This window comes from Hipposideros armiger, unplaced genomic scaffold, assembly GCF_001890085.2.
Source record: "Hipposideros armiger isolate ML-2016 unplaced genomic scaffold, ASM189008v1 scaffold_552, whole genome shotgun sequence".
Lineage (NCBI taxonomy): Eukaryota > Metazoa > Chordata > Mammalia > Chiroptera > Hipposideridae > Hipposideros > Hipposideros armiger.
Genome location: NW_017731902.1, coordinates 1,269,366 through 1,296,041, shown reverse-complemented (window position 1 = coordinate 1,296,041; position 26,676 = coordinate 1,269,366). Strand labels below are relative to the sequence as shown.

General features: G+C 35.3%; 1 protein-coding gene across 4 annotated transcripts in view; it reads left to right on the top strand.

Moving 5' to 3' along the window:
• USO1 (USO1 vesicle transport factor) overlaps window positions 1–26,676 on the top strand; it is a 70,471-nt gene that overhangs the window by 30,760 nt on the left and 13,035 nt on the right. For 2 of the 4 annotated variants that reach the window (XM_019623498.1, XM_019623499.1), the window contains 10 exons: window positions 8,715–8,893; window positions 13,174–13,314; window positions 14,884–14,972; window positions 15,380–15,534; window positions 15,950–16,161; window positions 17,600–17,620; window positions 23,442–23,552; window positions 24,012–24,130; window positions 24,279–24,460; window positions 24,740–24,861. In XM_019623498.1, the coding sequence (XP_019479043.1) occupies window positions 8,715–8,893; window positions 13,174–13,314; window positions 14,884–14,972; window positions 15,380–15,534; window positions 15,950–16,161; window positions 17,600–17,620; window positions 23,442–23,552; window positions 24,012–24,130; window positions 24,279–24,460; window positions 24,740–24,861 (1,331 nt within the window). The remainder of the gene's footprint in view (window positions 1–8,714; window positions 8,894–13,173; window positions 13,315–14,883; window positions 14,973–15,379; window positions 15,535–15,949; window positions 16,162–17,599; window positions 17,621–23,441; window positions 23,553–24,011; window positions 24,131–24,278; window positions 24,461–24,739; window positions 24,862–26,676) is intronic. The other 2 variants (XM_019623502.1, XM_019623500.1) reach the window with 1 other exon arrangement.

The following is a 26,676-nucleotide window of genomic DNA, read 5'->3' as shown; positions in this document are numbered from 1 at the left end:
ACGTTGCAGGGAGAAATGAGGACTCATACTTTATATTCTTTCGTTCACTATGGTGTTTTGAGTATGGATTTCTTTTTATTTAGCCTGTTCGATATTTGTTAGGCTTCTGGAATCTAGATAGGTGTCTTTCATTATTTCTGGAAAATCTCAGCTCTATCTCTGAGCTATGTCTCAGCTACATCTCCAATATTGCTCTGCAACATTTTCTCCTGTCTTTCTAAACTCAGATTCAGTCTGTCATCTGATTTAACTCTCATCTTTCTAGTTTTTCTTCTGTGTTGTCCATCTTTTTGTCTTTTCAGGCTTTATTCTGGATTATTTCTTCTGACCTGTTTTCTACTTCACCTATATTTAATCTGCTATGAAATGTGTTCATTAAGGGTTTTCCCCCAGTTTTATTAAGATATAGTTGACATACAACACTGTATAAGTTTAACGTGTACAGTGTAATGATTTGATTCACATATATTGTGAAATGATTACCACAATAAATTTAGTTAACATCCATCCATTGAGTTTTTAATGTTTCTTTTCTTGAAATTCTGTTTGGTTCTTTGATAAACTTGCTGTATAATTTTTTTTTTTAAGATTTTTATTGGGGAATTGGGGAAGGGGAACAGCCAAGTTGTTGTTCTTCAGTCTTAGTTGTGGAGGGCACAGCTAGCTCAGCTCCAAGTCCAGTTGTCATCCGGCCACCTGTCAGCAGCTCTCAGCTCAAAGTGCCGTGTTCAATCTTAGTTGCTGGTGGGCATAGCCCACCATCCCATGCGGGAGTCAAACCGGCAACCTTATTGTTAGGCGCACGTGCTCTCACCAGCTGAGCCATCCTGCCACCTGTTGGCAGCTCAGCAGCAGCTCAGTTCACGGGCAGCTCACTGGCCCATGTGGGAAACAAACCAACAACACTGTTGCTCAGAGCTCGCGCTCTTAACCAACTGAGCTACTCGGGCGGCCCCTGCTGTATAATTTTTTATAATTTCCATTTCTCTTTAATTTCTTCTTACATAAGAAACAATTATTTCATACTTTCTGTCTGAAAATCCCAATATTTTAGGTCTTTGTGGGTCTGGTACTTTGGCTTTGTTTATTCTTACGCATGGTGCAGTGTTTTCTGTGTATGGTTATCTTTATCTTTGTGTTATGTTGTACTTAACAGAATTATTTATGGGAATTTGAAGCCTAGGATGAAGGTAATTTCTTACAGAAAAAGCATATGTTTCTTTCTACCGGTCCCTGGGGGTGCAGTTTTTCTGGGATCACCATCCAGATTCAAGGCTTGAGATTTCCTAGACTACTCAGGCAGTGCAAACCAGGCTGCAGGATCTTTGAGGACTCGTTAACTTTTGGTTATTCTCACACTGAGGATAAGCCCTTTGAAGTCCCACTGTATCAGGTGGAGCTTTCCTATCAGATTCCTTCCCCACCTTATGTACGCCCTTGGCTTTAATTTATTTTTCCTCTGCCCCATGAGACAGTCAAAATGAAAGTTTTAGATTTTTCAAGACTGAGAAATGTACTCACAGCCAAAAGGTACTTTTCCCTTGTTTACCTCTCCAGATCCCATTTTCTCTTCAATTTTAGTCTGTTAAACTGTCAATTCTCTGTTGCTCCTAGAGCTTTTTTTTTTTAATTCAGCATTTTTAGTTGTTTTTAATGAGAGATTAATCCAAAAATCTAGCACTAGGGTCAGAGGAGAAAATGGGCTTATTTGTGTTCACTGAACTGGGATTAGCCAGTAGAGGAGTATAATACTATTTGAACTGAAGGGGAGAGCCTGCCTGGAGATAAAGATTTGAGAGTCTTTAGAATAGAGATGATAGAGGAAACAAAATTAGATAAACAAGAAAGATTAGATGAGTCATTTAGGATGAGTGAAGAATGAGAAGGGAAGTGCTAGGACAGAGTCTGAGGATTACCCATAGTTAAGGGGTAGCACAGGAGCAGGTATCGGTGAGAGGAACAGGCTGAGACAAGAGGAAACCCGCATTGTTAGTAGGGTCAGGGGAATGGGAAGCACTTTAGAACTGACTGAAATCAAACAAGATAAGGACAGAAAAGTATCTATGGGATTTAGAATATGGACGTCATCAGTGACCTTGGGGAAAGCAGTTGTGTATAGTGTTTACCTCAGAATCCAGATTGCAGTGTCAGAGGAGTGAGTTAGAAGTGGGGAAATAGAATACCCGATAAAGCTCATACCAGGAATTCGGAAAAGTCAGTGCGGAGAGGCGAGCAGGAACTGGGGGTTGACAAGGATGGTTTCTGTTTTTTAAATTTTTTATGACATATGAAATATTTCAAACATACAGAAAACAACAGAAGATAGCATAACAAACACTTGTGCACCTACCATCCAATTCTACTAAATGCTTACATCCTGCCATACATATTTTAGATTTTTTAAAGAAAAAAACACAACAGCAGATGGTTAAGTCCTTCTTATAACCATTCTATAATAATATGTTGCTCTACTTTCCTTCTCTTAAGATCACAGTGTTCTGATTTTGCTGTTTTTCCCTCCAGTGTGTTTTTATACTTGGAATACATGCTTGTGTGAGTCTGTATACACACATTATAGATTCATAAACAACATATAGTATTATTTTGCATATTCTCACACTAGATAAAAAGTATCCTGCTGAATATAATTTTACAACTTGCTGTTTTTAATTCAACATTAGTTTTTTGAGATTTATGTATGTTGATACATGTTGCTCTAGTTTATTCATTTTAAGTGTTATATATCATTCTATGTAGTATGAATGTACTATGATCTATTATTTTTTACTGAGTTGACAATTAGGTTGTATCTATTTTTACTATAAACTTTTTGTGAACACTCTAGTCTTTATGTGTCTACTTGTGTATGAAGCTTCTCTATATACCTACAAATAGAATTGTACTTTTTTTCATCTTTACCAGATATTGCCAAAGAGCTTTCTTAAGTGATTTCATCCATCTCTATATCCATCAACAGTGTTTCCAAGTTTCTGTTTCTTCACATCTTTGTCGACTCTTACTTGCCAATTTGATGGGTGTGAGATGGTATCTCATTGAGATTTTATTTCATTTCTTAAACTAATGAGATTAAGCATATTTTCATGGGCATATTTACCATTTGTTTTTCTTTGTCTTTTACCTCTCTGAATTGCTCACTTGCCCATATTCATGTAAGACCATTTTTTTCTTTTCCAGTTAGTTACTGGGAGTTCTTTATGTATTCTGGATACTAAACTTTTGTTGATTATGCATTTTTCAGGTTTATAGTGTCTCTATATTAAAGTTTAAAATTTTAATATAGTCACTTTTTTTATAGTTTATGGTTTTGTTTCTTGTTTAAGACACCTACCTCTATCTCAATGTTGTAAAGAGAGTTTCTATCTTTTTCTTCTACTAAAGACTTTAAAATTTTTACATTTAAGGGCCGGCTGAGTGGCTCAGTTGGTTAAGAGCTCGCTCAAGAGTTTGAGCTCTGAGCAACAGCGGTTCGAGTCAGCCCGAGCTGAGCAGCCGTGAGCAGCCGTGAGCTGCCAACAGGTGGCGGGATGGCTCAGCTAAAAAAATAAATAAATAAATAAATAAATAAATAAATAAATAAAGCAAGACTTTAAAAAAAAATTTTTTTACATTTATGTCTTTTACATTTAATTAATATGGATTTTGCATTTGAACAATGGTATGAGGTTTGTAATCAAAATCTCCTCTGTATCTATTAGAATACAGGAAACATTTATCTTGGCCCTTTTCAGAATTGTCTTAACAAGCCTTTTCCTTTTTGTTCTTTCTTCTGAATGAAACTTGTTTGCTAGTCAAGTTCTATGAAAATCCCCATTGGAATTTTGATAGGAAATGTATTGAGTTTACAGATTAATTTAAGAATTGTCATCTTTACTATATTGACTTTTTCCATCCATGAACCCAGGTATATCTCTTAATTTATTTAGGTCTTTTAATCATGTTTTATAATTTTGAGCAAAAGAATCTTATACTTTTTTATTAGATTCACTCCTAAGCATCTTATAGTTTTTGTTACCATTTGAATGGGATCTTTTCCTATTACGTTCTCAAATTGGTTACTACTTGATTTTTGTGTATTAATCTTGTATCCAATCATCTTATTAAACTATTCTTATTGGGCTTTCTGTGTAAATAATCACATAGTCTATAAATAAGAGTAATCTTTTTTCTTCCTTTTCAATTCCTAATACCACTTCCTTTTTTGTCTTATTGCACTAATTAGAATCTTACAGTGTTGGATGTTGCTGACTTTAATGAGAATGCTGATGCTTTACCATTAAGTTTCATTTTTGTTAAGAGTTTTTAATCATGAATGAATCTTGAATGTTAGTAAATGTTTGTTTCCACGTCTATGGAGATTATCAGATTTTTCTCTTTAATCTGTGAGGACTTTTTCTTTAAAATGGGAACATCTCCAATCAATATAAGCAAGCAGAGAAGGGGGACACAGGAGAGAGAGAGGATCAATCTGTGATACATAGTACCTGAAAAAGGAGGAAGGAATGGAATTCAGAGTAGAAGTAGGAATTGGCTTTTAAGATAAGAGATTAAGTACATCTCCCATCATAACCGGGGAAGGCACAGGTGAAGAGGATTCAGGTCCTTTGTCAGATTTGGTGATAGGGAGTTGAAGGCAGAGTCATAAGCTAAGAGAGAAGAAGAACAGAGTTGCTAATTAAGGAGAAAGTTAAAAAGTAGTCTTTTGGAGAATAGGAGAGGTAGTTCACTATTATAATTAGGAAGATTTCTAGACAGGATAAAGGCCCCATTAAGGGTGTTCACCATGATTTTACAGCAGTGCAGACTGCTTAATTATGTGATTCCTGCCCCATCCCTACCACCCCAAATACTCAGCTGCCTATGTACAGATGTAGTAAAAAGCCAGACAGGCAGTTTTTCACAGGATTGTGCCGTTTCCAGGAAGTTGCAATGAAAAGACAGTGAGGTAAGGGAATCCAACATATTATGTACAGACTGGAAGAAATGAAGATCTGTATAATCTAAGCTAGATAAGGAAGAAAGTAAAGTCAGAGGATGTTTCTGAAAAGGGAGACGACTTCATGGACTGAAAGTCTCGGGAGCCATAGAACAGATAGATTGAGAATACTTGATCTGGAAAGATAAGAGGTTTTAGTAATAGAGTGAGAATTATCCCTGAATATGATGCCAAGGAACAGGTCCAGGTATTGGTTGAGTTGCCATTGCAGTTGAAATCAAGAGTGATAGTAGAGCGTGGAGAGAGAAAGGAAACTTTGAGTGAGATGCCAGTGATGTTTTCAGTGAATGAAGAGTAGTAACCACGAATTTGTTATATAACTGCCGTGAGGAGAGGTGAAAGATGGCACAGCCAGATAGATGGCCTGAGCTCCAAGGGAACCAGAGATTTTTATGAGGAGGTAGAGGAACTATGATCTCTAGGAAGTACACTGTGCTGGGAGAATAATAGATTCCATATCCTGACTCTTAAGGTACATGGGATTGAAAGCATGAATTCCCTTCACTTGAGAACAATACAGGTTGTTTAAAGATAAGCATTTCATGAAGTACCTGAGGGTGTAGTAGATTTTATTAACCAGTATTTGGGAGTTTGAGGTATTATCATGAAAGAGTTTGAAAGGAGATCAATTAAATAGGGGAGAGGAAACCCAAAGCATTCTAAGAGAAAATGGAAAAGTGTAGATGACCAGAGACATGCATATTTTCAGAGGTGAACGAGGAAATATGGATTTTAACTCAAGGGGGAATTACTTAGTCTTCAGGGTTGCTAAGACAAGTTCTAATAGCTCCTGGTAACTGGTAGTGGCCCTCGGGCCTAGAGTTCACTTTGCACCCTGGAAGGAAGGCCTGCCCGTTATAGTGAGGGCTTTGACATTCTGTTTCCTCCAGAGCCTTCAGATGGTCCTAATGGCAGCTCTTATTTAATGGAGATTTATGGTCCTACGTAAGAGACAGACAGATACAGTGGTTCCTCCTCATGAGGAGGTTCCTCCTCGTGAGTATCAGTCACATGGTTCAGCAACATGAGGTAAGGAGGCCTCCAGTCTGGAGAGATCAGGACTGGTTAAATTGGAGATTCTTAAAAAGTGTCTAAAATGTGCACCTTAGACATTTTATTTTAAGTTAAATATAATAAATGTTTAATGTAAATTTTTTTACTGATCTTTTGAGTTAGGGCCAGAACTTTTTCTTTGAATGTGGGTCTGCTGATGAGAGTTTTTCAACTTTCTTGCATATATATCACACCTATAATAACATTATATAGGATTTGCATTTTGGTTTCTTTAAAATGGAGTGCAGGATCTTCATGGGTTTTCACAATTACTTATATATTTTTTTCAATTACTTTTCTTATTTTAGACTTGTATTATCCATACTTAACAACAATATTCTTAAAGACTTGCTTTCATTTTTTGCCAAAGACAAACTTAGTTTTCATATAATAGTTCATCGATAACCAATGCAAATAGCACGATAGATTTGTGAACAAAAGTAATTTATTAGATACAATACCAAAAGCATTATCCACAAAAGAGAACAATAAGTGGGACTTCATTAAAATTTAAAATTTCTCTGCAAAACACACTTTAGGAGAATGAAAAGATAAGCTGCAGACAGGAAGAAAATATTTTCAAAACACACATCTGAAAAAGCACTTGTATCTAAAATATACAGTGAACTCTTAAAATTCAACAGTAAACAACCCAATTAAAAAATGGACAAAAGTGAATAAACACGTTACCAAACGATATTTATTGGGTTGTTGGAAAAGTCATGACACATTGTTGCAATGAAAAACGTAGAAAAAATACATCATGACTTTTCCGACAACCCCGTAGATGGCAAATAGCATATAAAAATAATCTCAAAATCATATGTCAGGAAAATACAAACTAAAACAATGTGATATCACTATACATCTGTTAAGATGGCAAAAATCCAGAGCACTGACAACAACAAAAGTAGGCACAAACATGGAACTACAGGAACTCTCATTCATTGCTGGTGGGAATGCAAAATATGCCACTTTGGAATGCAGTTTGGCAGTTTCTTGTGAAGCTAAACATACTCCCACCATACAATCCAACAATCATGCTCCTTGATATTTACCCAAATGAGTGAGAAAATTATATCCACAAAATCCTGCATATGAATATTTATATAAGCTTTGTTCATAATTACCAAAACTTGTAAGCAACCAAGATGTCCTTTAGTAGGTGAATGGATAAACAAACTTTGGTACATCCATACGGTGGAATATTATTCCATAATGAAAAGTTACCAAGCCACGAAAAGATATGGAAGGACCTTAAATGCATATTGCTGAGTGAAATCAGCCAGTCTGAAAGGCTACATACTCTGTAATTCCAACCATATGATATCTGGAAAAGGTGTAACTATATAGAGACAGTAAAAAGATCAGTGGTTGCTAGATTTAGGGATGGGAAGAAAGAGTAATGAATAGGTAGAACACAGGATTTTAGAACAGTGACACTAACTTGTATAATACTTGAATGGTAGATACATGACATTACACATATGTCAAAATCCATGGAACTGTATGGAAAACACAAAGAGTGAATTAATGTAACGTGTGAACTTGAATAATGTATCATTATTCATTTATCAGTGATAAAAAATGTACCACACTAATTCTGAATGGTAATCATAGGGAAAGTTGGGAGGGAGAGAATATGTAGGAATTCCCTTTATTTGTTGCTCAGTTTTTCTGTAAACCAATAGCTGCTCTATTAATCAAAGAAAAAGCAACCGATTCTTGTAAATGTGCAGTTGAACTAGTAGGAGCAGAAGTATGGGTGTACTACACAAAGGAGCCTACCAGCTGTGAGCATCTGGCATCAGTCGTATGCTTCCCAGAGGAAACAGATCATTGATTTAACCAAACTAGCACTTGATAAAGTGGAGATCAGTAGTTAGAGACCTTTCGCTGTCATAAAAGTGTAAGCTGTAGCATGGAGGAAACTACCCTGGAGAGTGGTATGTTGTAAGCAGAGAAGAAAAAGTGGAGAACAGGAACCATGAACGATAGGAAGCCTGAGGAGTGGCCAGAGATCCCTAAGGAAAACCAGGAAAGAGCAGTTAGTGCTGTAGAAACCAAGGGAAGAGAAAATTTCAAGGAAAAGACAGAGACAACAATATCAATATCACTTCTTAGAGATTAAGATATGATTAAGTCATTCAACAAATATTTAATAGTGACCTATGTATACACTTGATATCTCTCTCTATGCTAAGCTTACAGAGTAGGCCACTGGATCCTAGTAAGGTATTCGCAAATTCCTGTCTTCACGAATTGTGATCTCATGGAGCAGACAGATACTACATTATAGTAATAAAAGGACCAGGGTACTTGAAAGCATGCAGCTCATGATGTTAACCTAGTCTTTGGGTCTTGGTAGTCATTCCTGAAGAAACGATGTTTAATCTGGGATTTGAAGAATTAATATGAGTTACTGAGGTGATTGGATCGTTGAACATAGAAGTCGAGATCATTGGAGGCCCTGAGAACAAGCATGCAGGATGCGGCCTGTGGCCGTCAGGAGTCAGAGCGAGCTCCCTGCCTTGCCATACTGAAGAGATGCTGAGCATAGAGATTTCTCTTTTGTTAAATGGTTAGGGATGAATTTTCCTTCAGGTTTTATCAGCCCTAACACTTCCATTTCACATTCTTTCCACAGGTATAGTAGTAGAAGATTGTCTGATTTTGCTGCAAAACTTGTTGAAAAACAACAATTCCAATCAAAATTTTTTTAAAGAAGGCTCATATATTCAGCGTATGAAACCTTGGTTTGAAGTTGGAGATGAAAATTCTGGCTGGTCTGCACAGAAAGTAACTAACCTACACCTAATGCTACAGGTATACTGAACTTAGACATGAATGTGATAAGAATTTGTACAGTGATCCTTTCAAAGAAAAGCAGATTGCTTGTGTTTGATAAATTCAGGATGTTCAGTTGGTTCAGATGGGCTTTAAAAAAAAGGTCCTTTTAATATGAAGATTTGCAGTTACACTCAGAGATAGGGATTCCCCCCATCCCCCAACACACACACGCGCACACACACAGGCACATGGACGCACACACCACTCAGCTTCCATAATTATTCATATCTGGCAATTTTGTTTCAACTTTTATTGCCCTCTCTTGCCCTGCTGGATTTTTTTTAAAGCAAATCCAAACATACACTTTCCTGATGGGTTTTGCACCGGAGAATAAACACTAAGTTACGTTGTTGATTTGAATTTTTTAAATCTGCTTTTTTCAATTAAGTCTCTGATATAAATTTTAATATTCAGAATACTAAGTTCAACAAATAAATTCATTCAGTAAACCTTTACTGAGAGCCAGGCACTGAATGCTAGGAAATGAATGGTGATGTCCCTGCCCCCAGGGATTAATAGTCTGTTTTAAGTCGAATACAAGTTAAATTCACAAATCACTTGTAGTTTTATTTAAGCTTTATGGTGATAGTAAAAGTGAAGACAGTAGGATCCCAAATTATTTCTGCATCAGAGAAAATTATGAAGTTCTTTGAAGTTTTTGACTTATTCCTTTAATGAATTCCCCTACTCCAAACACTTAAGCTTAGACCAACCTCCTAACTTACTCCCTAGTGAATCTTGTGGGTCTTTGAATGTCTCTGAATTGTGCCTGCATCTCTGTAGTTGTGTTCCATAAAACTAGATTGTTCATCTTTCTAGTAATTTGTCTGAATATTGTTGCATGCCCTGGAGTTGCCTGCAGAGGTTCAACTGATAATTAGGGTGACCATATGCCCCAGTTCGCTAGGACAGTATTCATTTCGTAATTACTAATAGTGGCCTCTTTCGCATCAAAAGTATCCCAATTTAGATAGCAAATTATATAGTTACCCTATTTAGAATATGCCTAAAAACCGTTAGGAAAATATTCTACCAGAGGACATGGATAGGATCTATCTTTCTATTTATACTCTCAACTTCATCACTTCTATTTTCACATGTCAGTATTATACATTTCAAGGCTTTATTAGTTTTTTATGTTTTAGAAATAGCATCCCAAGTGGTAAGGTTGATATCTTTGCTGCTCAACACCACTTTCTTGATAAAGGAAATTCCCCTAGAAAAGTAATTTTCAAAATGTGATTAGAGAAAGTGAAGGGATCTGATGATGTGCAAAAAGTTACGTATTTCCTGCCAAACAGCGAAAATTTAAATTGCTTGAAGAGCCTACTCATTTTTTATAGTTTAGGGTACTATGTAAAGAATTATTTCTGAAGACAGTTTCACTGTTTTAAAAGTAAAATACTATTTTACCCCCTCCAAAAAATTAGAATAGAGTATTGCCTGTAAACAGAAAAATACAGTATTCCAGTTATGTAGTAAGTTGTTAAGTATTCTTTACTCTTAAAAAGTGAATAAACTAACTAGATACTAATCTTAAAGAACATAAACTTCAAAATAAACTTTGCTGGTGTCCTTGGGGAGCGAGTCCTACGTAAAGGGTGAAAACAACCTACTTCTCCCTTTTGGTAGTCTAAGAATTTGACACCTTTATAAAGAGCAGCCTCCAAAGTTTATTCTGTGATATCAGAGATGGAGGTTTTCCTATACATGTAAGTTGAATAAGTCATTGTCTATGTAACTGGCTAAGGAAAGAAGAGTCACTTGTAACACAACCAACAAGAAAGCTGCTTCATTTTTTTTTTTTAATTTTTATTGGGGAATTGGGGGGATGGGAACAGTGCTGGGGAATTGGGGGAAGGGGAACAGACAAGTTGCTGTCGTTTTGTTCTTCAGTCTAGTTGTGGAGGACGTTGCTTCACTGGCCCAAGTTGGCACCATCATTGCGCTCTTCCCGGGCGAGGCAGATCAGTCGCCGGCTTCTGGATGGCCGCTCACTGCGGCTGCTGGCCGCTCACGCTGGCTGCTGGCTACACACGGTAGCCCATGGCAACCCACTGCCACAGGGGCTGCAGCCTACTCCGTAGCCAGCGACTCACAGCAGCCCAGCTCCAGGTTGAGCTGTTGTTCAGCATCTTAGCTGTGGAGGGCAGTGTCACTGGCCCTCTGGCATCCCAAACCAGTTCTTAACCATCGCGCCATTCGGCCGGCCCTGCTTCATTTTTATTGTGAAGAACGATGTAAGTGCAGCGTTAACTGCTGTAAAATCAGCTCCTACATTTGTACACAGGTAGGTCCTAATCCGTTCAGCAGTTGCAGGTTTAGAGTCAGATTAAGATCTGTGCTCTCCCTGCATTAAATAACTGAATGTTGTAATTTAAATAGCATAATTTAAAGTGAAAGTTTTCTCTACTATTTATACCACAATTAGGAACCTGCTAGGAACTCCTCTACTGCAAGAGGAGAAATAAAAAGACCAGTTTTAAGTAAAAAGAAAGAAAGGGAAGGAAAGGAATAGAATGGAATGGAAAGAAACAGAACAAAAAGGAAAGGGAAGGGAAGGGAGAAAGAAACTGAGCCTAATTCAGTAATATATTCACCATCTCAAAGATTGATTAGTTGATGCATTCATGACTTCACAGTCCGTAGATTATCTTCTGCTTTTCAACTTATTAGAGTGCTCTGTCTTTATAGTTATATTCAGGGTTGCTTGTATTTCAAGTTCTCTGTTATGTACCAAATAAAAATATATCATAAATGATGATAATCCTATTTGGATAGACACATCCTAACAAATTATTCATCATTATAGTTATAATCATGATGGAATTCTAAGCCGCTAAAAGTTGAAATTGATCTGCTTAAGGATATTGTATTCAAATTTTGCAGATTAAATTTTGGGGAAGAATCTTTTTGAAAAGGTTTTTGGTCATAAAACATTTAAATGTTTTTCTGTAATGATAGTTTAATGTCTAGACCTGCCCCCTATCCTTACAGAAGTCCCTTCTATTTTTTTGGACAGATACTGCCAATGACTCTCAGACTGCTCATTACCTTATGAGAGAATCTTTTTCATTGTTGGGTAGTTCTAATTATTAAAAACGTAATCCATATGATGAGTCAAAATCGGCTTTCTTATCCTTGTAATAAGTATTCCCTCTTTCTTCAACCATCTTTCCTACTTCTCTGTCATCTAGAAATTTGATGGTTTTTTTTGTTCATCAATAAAGCTATCCAGCTGCTATTAGATGCTATTAAAAATTATTGTTGATTTTGTCAGGTGTAAAAATGGCTTAATGACTGTTTTTTAAAATCCGTATTAGAGATACATATAGAAATATTTATAGGAGAAATGACGTATAGCTTGGTATTTGCTTTAAAATTTTTTTTGAAATGGGGATAGAAGAGAATAAATTTAAAAAACAGCAGCAACAAATGCACAGAAATCTAACTAGAAAGGGCCAAGTACAGGAACCAGTGTGTCATCCTAAAGCCTTTCTCTGGTGACATAAATTTATTAGTCAACCCTCTTAATAAAGTATTATAAATATTCCATTTGATTTTGATATATAAGATTTTATACATGCATACCTATAACTCGAGTTTTAAAATGCAAGATATAAAATTATTTTGAAGATGTAACTGTGATGAACACTTGTTTGAGATGACATTTTTCATGTTTCTGAAATTTCATGTTCAAGTTCAGACTATTCACTCATAGGCTCATAATTAGGAATGTAATTCGCATTAACAACCACTGAGGCCAACTCCTTGCCTAATGCATGAACCTTCTAATATATCTCCAGTTGTTAGTTTTGCCTGTTTTTACATATTTCCAGTTTGGGGGGAATTTTGTCACGCCTTGTTCCATTCTGTTTTCAGACCTGCTCTATAATTAGGTAGTTTATCCTTACTTCATTAAGAAATCTACCGCCCTGTTACTTATTCATTCATCCATTTATTGAATATGGACTATGTTACAATTACTGTATTTGTTGGGGGATACAAAAATGACCAAGGCAGTTTCTACTCTGGGAGTTCACCATTACCTGAAGGAGACAAGCTTAGGCAAATAGCGTAAGTGATGTGTACTGTTGCAGAACTCCTGGGATGAGAGCGTAGAGGAAAGAGCACCCAGGTCTGGCTGAGCAGGCGTAGGAGCCCTTCATGTCGATTTTCTTGTTCTCATAGATCAACTTTGCCTCGAGACTTTCAAGTCTTGAAGAGATAGATTTTGTTTTCTATTTCTTTCTCAGCTTGTTCGTGTCCTCGTATCTCCCACCAATCCTCCTGGTGCTACCAGTAGCTGCCAGAAAGCTATGTTCCAGTGTGGCTTATTACAGCAGCTTTGCACTATCCTAATGGCTACTGGAGTTCCTGCTGACATCCTGACCGAGGTAAGGCAAGGGAAGGCAGAGACTGCTCTGTGGATGCAAGTTGAAATCCTAGGGATTATTTGGAAGATTAAGAAATCAGCTGGAGGAAAAACAGTAATAGTTAATCATTTTTATATGTTAAATTCCTTGTTGGTCCTACTGAAATGTAATTAGCATATGATGACTGTATCAGTTCTAAAAGGTGGACTCATTCCTCAAGTTTAATAATATGAAATGGTAAAGTTTAGAAGCTTTCTCATTAATTGTATTGTGTTCAACAGGAGTGCACAGTAGGACTTATATTTTTAATTCTGAAAACAATGACTTAGTCTTTGCCAAGTAGAACTTCAGTCATAAGTAGTCTTACTTATTCTCAGAATAGTAAATTCTATCTCCCTGGTGGATGGCATTTTCTGTTTCCTACCTATTAAGAAAAATAAGTTAGTTTGAAGAAAAGAAAGTTTCAGTTAATTTAAATCATCTTTTATGTTTCTTTACACATGCCCATTGAAAGAACAGGCAATAATAAAAGTTTTATAACAAAACAGCTGTCTTCGGCATCAGTCCTCCCTCTAAAGTCCCACTACTCCACTTTACTTCTTCCTGTCACCCCAGTAATTTATATTGAAATGAATAATCAGGGTTTATAGTTTTATGACTATACTATTGTAATACTGCTCCCTGCTAAGCCAAACAGAGCCCTGTATCTTTTGTTTTTAATATCCCTTTCTCTTTCTTGCAGTATAATAGTGTTCTATTTTCATTTGGTTGATTTTCTGTGTATCTGTGCATATTAATACTATGATATGCTTTACACATCGTTCCACATCCCAGGCCTTTTTCTGGAAGCCTTGTATCATCTTACTCCAATATGGGCTGGTCATTCTCTACTTTCTCTTCGCCATTCTCCTAGGATTTTTCTTTTGCCTCTCTCTTGACTTGGATTCCTTAGTTACGGATTCCATGTACTTCTGATTTTCTGAAATTTACCGGTGATGTGCTGTACTGCAGACTTTTTTTCCCTTCAATTATTTTTTTGTCTTTCACTGGGCCCTTTCAAGCCAGAGACATATATCCTTCAGTTCTGAGGATGTTTTTTTGTATTCCTTGATAATTTCTTCTGTTCTTTTCCGTTTCTGCAATTCTATTGATGAACTTTCTGGACCTAGTTTATCTTTTTATTCTATTTTCTTGGAGGTTTTTCAACTTCATCCTTAAATTGAATTTTTAACTTGTTGTATTTTAAATTTGTTCTCTGATTTTATTTTAAAGCATTTTTTTCTTGTTTTGTAGAAATAGATTCTCTTAGAGGATATTATTAATTTTAGTTTTTGAGATTTTAAATGCATGTGGTCAGTTGTTAACTTTTATTATAATTAGAGGCCTATAGTTAATGTTTTTAAATGTTTTATCTCAAGAAAGTGTTACAAGATTATAATGCTGTCACTGATTTGTGTGTGTGTGTGTGTGTGTGTGTGTGTTTGAGAATTTTGGCATGTAAAAGCAAAAAGCAAAAGGATATAACATTTTCTTCTTTTGAAAACACATTTTGTTCCTTAACTTACTTCCTCTCATTTTTCTGCTTAACAGACCATTAATACTGTATCAGAAGTTATTCGAGGCTGCCAAGTAAACCAAGACTACTTTGCTTCTGTAAATGCACCTTCTAACCCACCAAGGTAGGAAAAGGGAAATACTGAGATTCCGCTGAGGAAGTAAAAATTTATTTTGGGTTTTTAGTATATCTCACATGCACATCTTAGTCTTTTAAGAAGTTCAGTTGTATGTTTTGAAATGAGAAATAATCTGACAAGATAAATGTGTTGGTATTTTAAAAGAGTTTGTAGTCTTTGGAACATATGTATTTGGGTTCAGATATCACCTTTTCTCTTACTAGCTGTATGCCTTAAGCAAATCAGTTCACTTCTCTTGGCTGCAGTTAACTTTTCTGTGAAATGGAGACCCATACTTAACTTGCTGGTGTTCTGGTTATGGTTTTTCAGTCAACAAAAATAACTAGTTATTGACTTGTGCACTTGGGTTGCAATGTTTCCTTTTGTTCTTTTTTTTTTTTTTAATGCAACAGACCGGCAATTGTAGTACTTCTCATGTCCATGGTTAATGAAAGGCAGCCATTTGTATTGCGCTGTGCTGTTCTCTATTGTTTCCAGTGTTTCTTATATAAAAACCAAAAAGGACAAGGAGAAATTGTGTCAACGCTTCTGCCTTCCACCATTGATGGTAAATAATTTAGTTCTAATTTCTATTTTAAAAAGTAAATAATTGTCTTTCAAGCTTTTAATGGTAAAATACATCATACATAATAAAAGACCCTGAATATAGTAGAATTTTAAAATATGGCATTTCCTTGAATTTGCTTTAGAAATGTAGTTTTTAATTAAGGTAATTATTTTCTGAAACATTACCATCATGAATTTGATGCCTGAAGTGTTTTAATGTTTCTTTGTTCTGCTACTTTTCTTCCAAGGTCCTTTTTTGTCGTCTTTCATTTTGTTTTGAAACCAAACTTTTATAAATGTTATTTAATATACTACTAATTAACAAATTTTAAATAGTATTTTATACTATATTTGTGCGTGTGGAAAACAACATAATTAATTTTTATATTAATATTATCTGCCTGCCATTTTTGTAGCAACAGGTAACTCAGTCTCGGCTGGTCAGTTATTATGCGGAGGTTTGTTTTCTACTGATTCACTTTCAAACTGGTGTGCTGCTGTGGCCCTTGCCCATGCCTTGCAAGAAAACGCCACCCAGAAAGAACAGTTGCTCAGGGTTCAACTTGCTACCAGTATCAGCAACCCTCCAGTTTCTTTATTGCAACAGTGCACCAACATCCTTTCACAGGTAAAGTAGCCAGTGAAACTTCTCTAAGCAGGGAGAGAGTTTGGGCTATAAGCTTTGATGTCAGTGATAAAAGGCTTTAAGGGGGTCCTTAGTAGATGTAGAAGAAAAGGAAAGAAGCAAGGACTTACCTGCTTATTAGCTCATTGTAAGCAGAAACAGTTTTGTGAAGAGACAGCAATATTCTTACAAGAATGATTTTGCCTAATAGTTAATAAGGTCTGCATCATGATGGACACATACATCCTCCACAGAAAGGTTTTTTGTTTTTGTTTTCTTTTTAAATCATCCACAGCGTTCTTGCATGTCATTTTTTCTCTCTGCTTAGCAGCTTAATTCAGGTCAGGTTATGAGAGGGACTAGAAGAATAAAGTGGCTCATAGCTGTGTATGTACCTCCCTCTTTCTCTTCCCACAGTAATCGATCTTCCTTTCAGAAAACAAAGAACACCAGTCCACTGCTTATATGGTTAAACAGTATACCCCTTGATATTAGTGAGTTCTCAAGTCCTCAAAACCCCAAGGCATATAATTTACCTAGTAAAATGGAGAAAAACGTAACTGAAAATGTTTGCATTCCTTTAGACTCCTAATGAAAACAAAGCTTCATTGAAGTGTGGCTGCTATGGCATTTAGGAATATCACTTATTATTAAATGATTCGCTCCCATGTGCCAGCTTGCTGTTGAGCAATTCAAGTTCATGTTTTACCAGAACTATAAAGACATCGACATTCAGGGTCACTCAGGGACAGTAAAAACGTGGATAAGCCTAAAATTGCTGTATCCACTGGAATTATCTTACCCCTTCCCTATGATGATGTGCTGTGTCCTCCTTAATTTTTAATTTTACTTCATTCGTTGAAGTGTTTTATTTTGAGCTTTTAAAGAAACATCAGCAGTATCCATAGAAAGTTATAAGCGAAAGCTTAAAAATTAACTGTAGCGAAAAGGGAGTTGAAAACTCCCATTGTTGTTTAAAATTTATTAACTTCAATTGAAAGTTTATTTTATCTTTGATTATCATTTATCTTAGTGATTTTTAAGAACTACCCCAAAATGTTCTTATTTATTTAATACTTGGCATTCTCATGTTGCTGTCTGTTGAAAATAGTTTTTCTTAAGCCAAATAGTAATTAACTCTATGACCACCATCATTGGTCATTACAATTAATGTGTAATGAAAAATCCTCAAGATAGTGGTGTCTTCCCACTTTGAGTCATCACAGTGCTATAAAATTATCCTTTCTCTGATATATATATATATATATCAGATATATATATATATATATATATGCACTGTTATATCATAAAAGATTAAAACTGTCCTGTCCCAAATTATTGGCTTGGGTTTGTAGAGAGACTGTATTTGAGGAATTTTTCTAAATTTAAAATTTTCTAAAGCAGTAATATTTATGAATAATTTTTAATGTATAATTTGCAGGGTGATAAGATCGACAGACGGGTATGTATCACTTGTGTAAGCTTAGGCATTTTCCTCTTATAGCAAGGCTTTTCTTTGTCTTGGGTGTGCTGACTTTTTTAACTGCTTGTTTGAAGTTATATTCTACTCACCCTTTTATATGCCAGCAAGTTTACCTCTGTCATTAAGTGGCTGTCCAGTTTTTCACCATGGGATATTGTGGTGTTTCTAAGAACTGTGGGAATGACCATCTGAAGCTATACTTGTGCTTCCTCGGGAATGCTTGCACTTTCAGGAATTCCTTGGTTTTGGCTTTTTGGTGTTTTTTTTTGTGTTTTTTCACCCAACCTTGCTTCTTTAATTTCCCCCTGAAACCATTTCAAAGGTAGCAAAATCTAGGGTTAAGAATTTTGCCATTAGGTAATCAGTATATGAAAGAATGTGATGATTTTTATATTAGGTTATTTAAAATGTACAATAGTAAGTATAATTTTGTAATTTGAAAGATTTTAAATTCAATATTACGGGTAATTCTGGATATAACCGATATACTACAACTACCAATTGGGAATTATGTTTTGATGTGTGTTGGGGGAGAGTGTGATTTGTATTTGTTTTTGATTTGTTTTGTTTTGTGGAGTGTTTGGCAGAAAAAAAAAAGGAGTGTATTTGTACCTTAATGTCTGTATATGGGCATGTGCTCAGTTGTGGTGTGAGCAGTAATAACTGAGGCCCTGTTAGGAACAGCATCTTTGTGTATGAGCATGATTTATAACTCACACACAGGCATATTTTGCAGCATTAGCCTGCAGATTTTTTGATGTTTTAAACTATTTTGTAAGTATACATGTCAATTATTTAGAAGGGAATTTTTGGGAGGTGTAATTTACACATAGTAAAATGCACAGACCTTAAGTGTTCAATCTGATGATTTTTGGTAGTTGAATATATCTCTGTAACAACCACCTAAAACAAGATGTAAAACACATTCATAATCCCAGAAAGTTCCATCATGCCCCTTTCCTGTTAAATCTCTATCCCCAGAGGCCACAATTAGAAAGTGAATCTGATCATAATACTCTAGAACTGCATTTTAATACTTTAACACTAGAAGTTAAAAATGTTAACATTTCATATTTTTTATAAACAGTGGAAAAATAACTAAACTTGAGATTTACAAAGTAGGAATAAGGGATTTTTATTTGGAAACGTAATACAGGAAACCTAGTAGCTTGTTTTTTTGTTTTGTTTTTTTAATTTTATTGGGGAGTTGGGGGAGGGGAACAGCGTTGGGGAAGGGGAACAGACAAGTTGCTGTCCTTTTATTCTTCAGTCTAGTTGTGGAGAATGTGGCTTCACTGGCCCATCTTGGTATTGTGATCATTGCGTTCTTCCCGGCTGAGGCAGATTGGTCGCTGGCCATTAGACAGCTGCTCAAGGCGGCTCACGGCAGCCCACTGCAGCCCCACTGCAGCCTACACCATCACCGGCGACTCACGGCAGCCCAGCTCCAGGTCGAGCTGTTGTTCACCATCTTAGCTGTAGAGGGCGTACCATCACTGGCTCTCATGTGGGATCCGAACCCTGTCCCTTCTGCTGAGAGCTGGCACTCCCAAGCCAACTCTTAACCTGCATGCCACTTGGTTGGCCCAATAGCTTTTGTTAAAGATAAGATGATTCAGCTTCAATTATTTTGTTTTGTGGTTCTCTTCCAGACTATAAAATATGTTATTTGTAGTAACTAAACCGGTAGGATGCTCTGAAATTATAATTTCAACATCCATTTGTTTCTCTAAATCTCCTCAAGGGTTTATGCACTCTGTGGGGCTGAGAAGAGATAAGTATTAGTACTTTTTCTTGACTTAAGCATATAAACAAACATACAAATAAGTAAACATAAACAAAGTGAATGGCTTTAGTCAGAAAGTGGGGTGTGACTTTTGTTTGGCTGGTCTATGTATTTATCTTGTAAAGAACCTATCAGAAGTCAAGAGCAATGACAGAATGTTTGATAGCCTTTTAATACCCAATTTCTGATCATTTCAATTTGTGGAGGTTTAAAGCAGCTTGAACAGGATTTTGCTGGACTGATCTTATTTTTAACATTTTATGGTACATGGGACAAATACTACAGCATTTTTGCGCTCATTATAGTTTCTTATTTTTTCATTTTGGAAAATTTAGTAAAATAGAAAGTGGAAAGAGAATAATGTTCCTCATTCTACTACCCAAAGATAACTACTGGTAAAATTTCACTCTTTTTTTTTTCCTGTACTGTGTATTCACATAGCAGTGATCATACATTATTCCATTTTATATTCTGCATTTTTTTATAATTATTTGCCATGTTATTAAACATTAAATCAGCATCATTTTATATGATGGTAAAATATTTCACCAAATATTAATAGATAAACCATAGATTAGTTAACCATCTCCTTATTTTTGGACATTTAATGAACTCCCATTTTTCTCTATTAAAAATAACAGTTTGTTGAACAGAATAATATATCTTCACAAAAGAGCATTATTACATAGTCCTCACTTTGCATGTTTCCGATATGCATGGATTTCTGTTAATGCAGCTTGAAAGAAAGGAACCACCTGTATTTCACTGAGGTAAAAAAAAAATTATCCCAGCAATTGTTTTTTTCTTTTCCCAATTCAAACTTTATACTGCCATCTAGTTTTAAATTGAGGGCATAAGTTCTGCTTGTCATACACTTGTAAACAGAGAGTCTTAGAATTTCAGAGCTAGAAACGATGATGATAGTTTCTAACATTTAAAAAGCACTTACTGTGTACCATGCACTGTTCTAAGTTCTTTACATGTATTAACCAATTTAATCCACTGTGCAAGTATGACATACGTATTAACTATTACTCCTGTTTAAGGATGTGGAAGCAAAGTTGAATAAGATTTCATGGCTGTTGAGTTTTTGAATCAGGCATCCTTGTAACCTCTGTATTTGAGATCATTTAATCCAACCACCTCTGTTCCCTAAATGAGAAAATTGGGGACCACATACCATGATGAACCTGTACATGGTAGGACAGTAGAAGATTTGGTTCTTCTAATTCCCAACCAAATGTCCTTTTTACTGATACCATACTGCCACTCTTAGAATTAAAACTTCAGTTCTGTAAAAATATATGTATATCCTTTTGAAATGAGTAACACATGGTTTAGAAATCAAAATGATATAAAAAGGTATACAATAAGAAGCATTGGCCGCACCCCTGTCCTACTTCCCCGTCTCCTATTATTCATTTTTTCTATAGTCTTCAAGTGTTTTATTATCCACTGCTCTGAACCTTGGGGTTTTTGCACGTTATTTTCACTTCTACTCACTAAATGAAATAAGATTGCTGTGTACTACTACATTATCTCTTTCCCTACAGCATCACTGACAGCATGTTGTCAGACTTGTATTTTTGTCAATCTGATGAAAGGTGAAAAATGTTATCTCATTGGATTTTAATTTGCATTTCTCTTACTAAAAGGTTAAATTGTTTTCTGTATGTTTATACACCATTTGAAGTTTTTCTGTGATGATTTCGTATCATCTGCCCATTTTTCTATTATGGGCAGTTGTTAATCATGTCTTGTTTTATAGGAACTCATTTTATATTAACCACTTTAACCCTAGTCTGTGATAAATTATTAATATGTTTTTCCTGATATGTCATTTGTCTTTTGACCTTGGTGTTTTGTTTTTTGGGTTTTTTTTATCAGACTTTTCTTTTATTGCTTCTGCATTTTAAGTCATACTTAGAAAGGTCTTTCCCACTTCAATATTTTAAGGAATTTGTCCATTTTCATCTCATACTTTCCGGTTTCATTTTTTTGCATTTAAATCTTTGTTCCGTTTTTCTCAATGAACTGTATCAGATATGAATCCTCTGATCTTTTTTTAACTATCTAGTTATGCCAATGTAAGTCTATCTGCAAACCACTGATGGTTATATGTTGATTATATTTATGAGTTAGTGTCACCTCATTGCTTTTTCATGTTTTTGCAGTTTCCTTGGTTATTTTGTTTATTTTTCCATACAAACTTGAGAACCAGGTTGTTTAGTGCCAATAAAAAACTCGGTTGGTATTTTTATTTAGATCACGTTAATTTTATAGATAAATGTGGAATTAATATCTTCATGGTCTTGAGTTAGCATTCTAGGAGCATGGTGCCTTTCTATTGATTTGTCTACTTTTGTGCTCTTTAGGAGTGTCTTTGAATTTTCCTCATTTAGATTTTATACAGTTTTCATTAGACTCATTCTTGTGTACTTTATCTTCTTTTGTTGCTATAGCGAATGGGGTTTTCCATTCTATCTTCTAACTGGTTCTAACTAGTTATGTTTGACTTTACTTTTATCCTTCAGTTAGACCCCAAATGGACTACTTCTAGAAGATTCATATTTGAATCTAATTTCACATTTGTTTACTTAGACATCAGCTAGTGATTTGATAAGATGCCCTTGTATATATACTATAGGTGTATTTGGTACCTGCAAATGGTATTCCAAGTAATAGCAATTTTTTTATATATAACCAGGAAAAATCAATAAAACATTTGCATTTATGACTTGACAATTAGTTGTAAGTTCTCTATGACACATAATCAATTGAAAATAACTGTGTATTCTTTAATTTTTCAGTTTACTTGGGTAAATGAAGATATTGTAGGCACTGTAATGACATAGAGGCAAGAAAAAAGTAAAAATAATGCATCATGTAAAAACTAAATTTATGCTAATTAATGCTTATTTGGCAAATCATCTGAAGAGGTCCAATTTGAATTTATTTAATTAAATATTACATATACTTGAAAATAGACTATTGAAAGCCCAAGATAGTGACATGAAGATTCATGAAATTAAAACAGTCTGGGTGATAGAAACATTTTAAAACACAGTAATACTTACATTAAATCCATTTCTGTCTAGATCTTTGAATAATTATGTTTTGATATTTTCTGAAATTACTTCCAAAGTGATACATTACTGTGCTAATTTCCATTATTTGGTTTCAAACACGCTTTGTTTTCCTTAATCAAAAATATAGGTTAACATGGAAAAATATATATATAGGTTATGTAATATATTATGGGCAGTGGCAATATTATCAGCTAAGAGCATATCCCACATAGGAGATATAAATGTGTTGTATTAAAATTTAGGAAACTGTAATTTTGATGGGAAAGGTAGTTTTTAATGTTTAACTATAATTGGCAGCAGTATAGTTAGTGATTTGGGGTGCTTAGCTAAGTTAAATAAATCTTTTTTCCTTCATTGTTTGTGATTTCTCATTATCTAGCATTTGTCAGTGAGTTTGTAACATGGTTTGTTTATTTTTTTATTAGAGAATATATTGTCTAATGAAATTTGACTAAATAATTCAGGAGATTATTTCTTTGTATTTTCCTTGGTATTTTTGTGAAGAAGATAGACTTTGTCCTTTTATCAGGAACTTATTTTTAAAATTTTGATAGAAACATCATAAATTTGCCTGGCAAATTTATTATTTTGTAAAGTGATTTAGGATTGATACATTTTTTTAACACATTCACATCATACGTTTTCTCCTTATCTGACTAGGTTTTTCCACTAATAATATTTTAGATAACTTGGTATATGCTATGAACATGAATCAATTCTAATTTCTGCTCTCTGTTCATTTTATGAAATGTAGCCCATAGAGGACACAAAAATGCATTCTCTTGTACCGTTTTTTAAATCTGGATCCCTGACACGTTTTTTATGAGCAGTTAAATATCATTTTATGCAAATGGGGAAGGATCTTAGGGCAGCTTTAAGTTTGAAAAAAAATAAAATGAGATTTCTGCCACCTTATCTGTTGCAGGGAAGCAAAATACAGACAAGAATTGGATTACTAATGTTGCTTTGTACCTGGCTAAGCAACTGTCCCATTGCAGTAACACATTTTCTTCACAATTCATCCAATGTTCCTTTTGTATCCTTTATATTGTAGTAAGATACATGTAAGTATTTATTATTTTTTTTATTTCTTCTTCTCAATTAGAGATGACTCTATGCCCCAAATATTTGAATTCTGTTTATCTATGTTTGAACTTTTTAAACTGTTATGGTAGTACCACAGCACAAGCCAGCCTATCCTAAGTGGTACTTACCATGGCTGGCTGAAATTTAAAATATAAAATAATAATAATAATAATAATAATAAAATAAAAGTAAACTGTTAAGGTGGTAATGGTGCTTGCTTAAGCTGTGTGTGTGTGTGTGTGTGTGTGTGTGTGTGTGTGTATACGTACTATTTTTTCTGTTATGCTTGCTTGGACTATATATGGAATTTCTCACAGAAACTTTTACATGAAATACATGTCAGATTCCAATTATAAAATAAAGTACTCTAGATATAATGAACCGTTAGTCTCCTTAACAAAAATTTCAGCTTACAGGACAAATTGCAGAAAACCTTGGAGAGGAAGAGCAGTTGGTCCAAGGCTTATGTGCTCTTCTGTTGGGCATTTCGATTTATTTCAATGATAACTCACTTGAGAACTACATGAAGTAAGTAAAGGATGTTAGGGTAAAAAATGACTTGCTAATGTTGTCAAGAAATAATGATAAATTGGTTTCTGCCAAATAGAATGCAGATCAAGCTTTTATATTTTGTTATGACTTTTTCTTAAACATTTCAATATACTTATCTCTGTAGAGAGAAACTAAAACAACTAATAGAGAAGAGGATTGGCAAAGAGAATTTCATAGAGAAACTAGGATTTATTAGCAAACATGAGTTGTATTCCAGAGCATCTCAGAAGCCCCAGCCCAACTTTCCCAGTTCAGAATACATGATATTTGATCATGAGTTTACGAAGCTGGTAAAAGAACTTGAAGGTAAGACAAGAACATTTTTTATTGGTATTCATTAGAAAGTACCTATGCATATATTGTATATGAATAGTCGGGACACCTGCAGATTAAATGATAAGCCTAAAAGTCGCGTTTTTTCCTAGGTCTTGGTCTTTAGCCCATTGAAGGACTTTTGGCATTCAATAAAATTGGAAAGATTATGATCTCTCATGCAAGTTAGGCCACATGTTTTTCCTGCTTAAGTCTTAATAAAATGGTATTTTGAATGTTTAAAATATATTTTAAATAAGCTTTATTTTATAGGCGTGATAACTAAGGCTATTTATAAGTCCAGTGAAGAAGATAAAAAAGAAGAAGAGGTGAAAAAAACATTAGAGCAGCATGACAACATTGTGACTCACTACAAAAATGTGATTCGAGAACAAGTACGTACTGATAAATTCTCTTGATACTTTCCTACTTAAGGAAGAGTTTTTCCTGGCATTTCAAATACAAGCGGATACAGAAAGTAAAGCTCATTATTTTCCTAAAAAAATGAACATCTGAGTATTCAACAAACTGAGAGCTTAATATGTTTTAAGCATTATGCAGGATGCTGTAGATAGTCATGAATCAGACAAGTTCCTGTATCACAGTCTCATGGGGAGACAAACCTATCAATGGATTATTGTGATACACGTATTATAACATGTTAAATCTAGTGGTAATTAAAACTTTATGGCAGCATTGACAGACACCTAATTTAGCTAAGGGGGAGCAGGGTCTTGGAGAAAACAGAGAAACCAAGTCCTAGAAGGATGACTAGGAGTAAGCTAGGCAAAAGGAGAGGGGAGAGGGGCGGAGGTGTTCCTGGCATGTACACTGAACACTTGGTAGCTGTGTAAAGGAGAAATTTGAGAGGCAAGGCTAGAGAGACGGAGCCCAAGAAGGAGGTGGTTGTGGTGCGCCAGGGGAGGAAATTGGGGGCTGATGGTGACAAGAATGATAATGGCCGCCAGTTTTTCTTTATTGTGTTTACTGTGTGCTGGGTGCTCGCTAAGCACATTTTAAACACTGTCTCATTTAATTTTCACAACATCCTTATCACATAGCTAATATCTTCAGTCTGAAATAAATGAGGAATCTGAGACTTAGAAAATGTAAACTTATCCAGGGTCGTCACTCACTGACTGGTGGAACACAATTCACATACTGTGTGTGACTGGGACTCTAAAGCTCATGCTATGTGGTGTAGAGGCAACAGACCTGAGAAATGTGGAAACCAAAGATGAAAGTGGCAGGACTTGGTAATGATTGGATGAGGGTGTGAGGGGGCAGAAAGGGTCAAATATGATCCTTAGATCTCTGTCTGGAACAACTGAATAAGTGATATTGAGTTAGATAGAACAAAAGAGGGAGCTGATTTATTAGAGTGAGTAATGATGAGTTAAGTTGAAACTGTTTTCAATATCATCAGTTGACATTTCCTCTGCAGGATACCAGGGAACCTCCACACTTCATTGTTTTAGCGCCTTAAACCTACCATTACATTCCTTCTAAATGTGTTTCCTGGTTTGTTTTTTTCCCTTCATTTAATTACTTATTATGGTATATACCTTGATTGGAATCTTAGAAAGTGCTGCAGCATTATCTGGAAAATGAGATTGTTGATGTTAAAATTCCAGTGTCATAAAAACAGTACCCTGGTGGCAGGCTGCTCCCCTTCCTGACACAACCCCCACCCTCTGCTGCTAGTGCACAGCATGAGGCAGGTGTGGCAAGTAAGAGTTTGGGTCAGGCCTGCTAAATGAGAACTGCTGATGTGTTCTTTTCTTCCCCACAATCCATATTGCTCAGATTGAAATCCTGAGCAAGAATAAAAATATAATGGTGTATTTAGCGTTCAGTCTGAGCTTATCAGTTTATAAGCATATCAGTAAATTAGGCTCATCATTGAGTGATCAAATTGGAATTATTGAACTACCCATGGGATATTAGGATTTTCCATCTATATCTTAGTACAAATATGGAGTCATTTCCATATGGTAAATGTATTCTCTTTAGAGCAATGGAAAATAAATACTTGGAGTGAGATGTTGCAGCCTACAGCTGGGACTGAAGAATACGGTTGATTTCGAAGAAGAAAAGAGTGATTTGACACAATTACTAAAATGACTCTTCTTTACAAATGTTTGTTTTAAATTTTCTCACCATTTAAAATGCTATTTGATGGGCCGGCCGAGTGGCGTGATGGTTAAGAA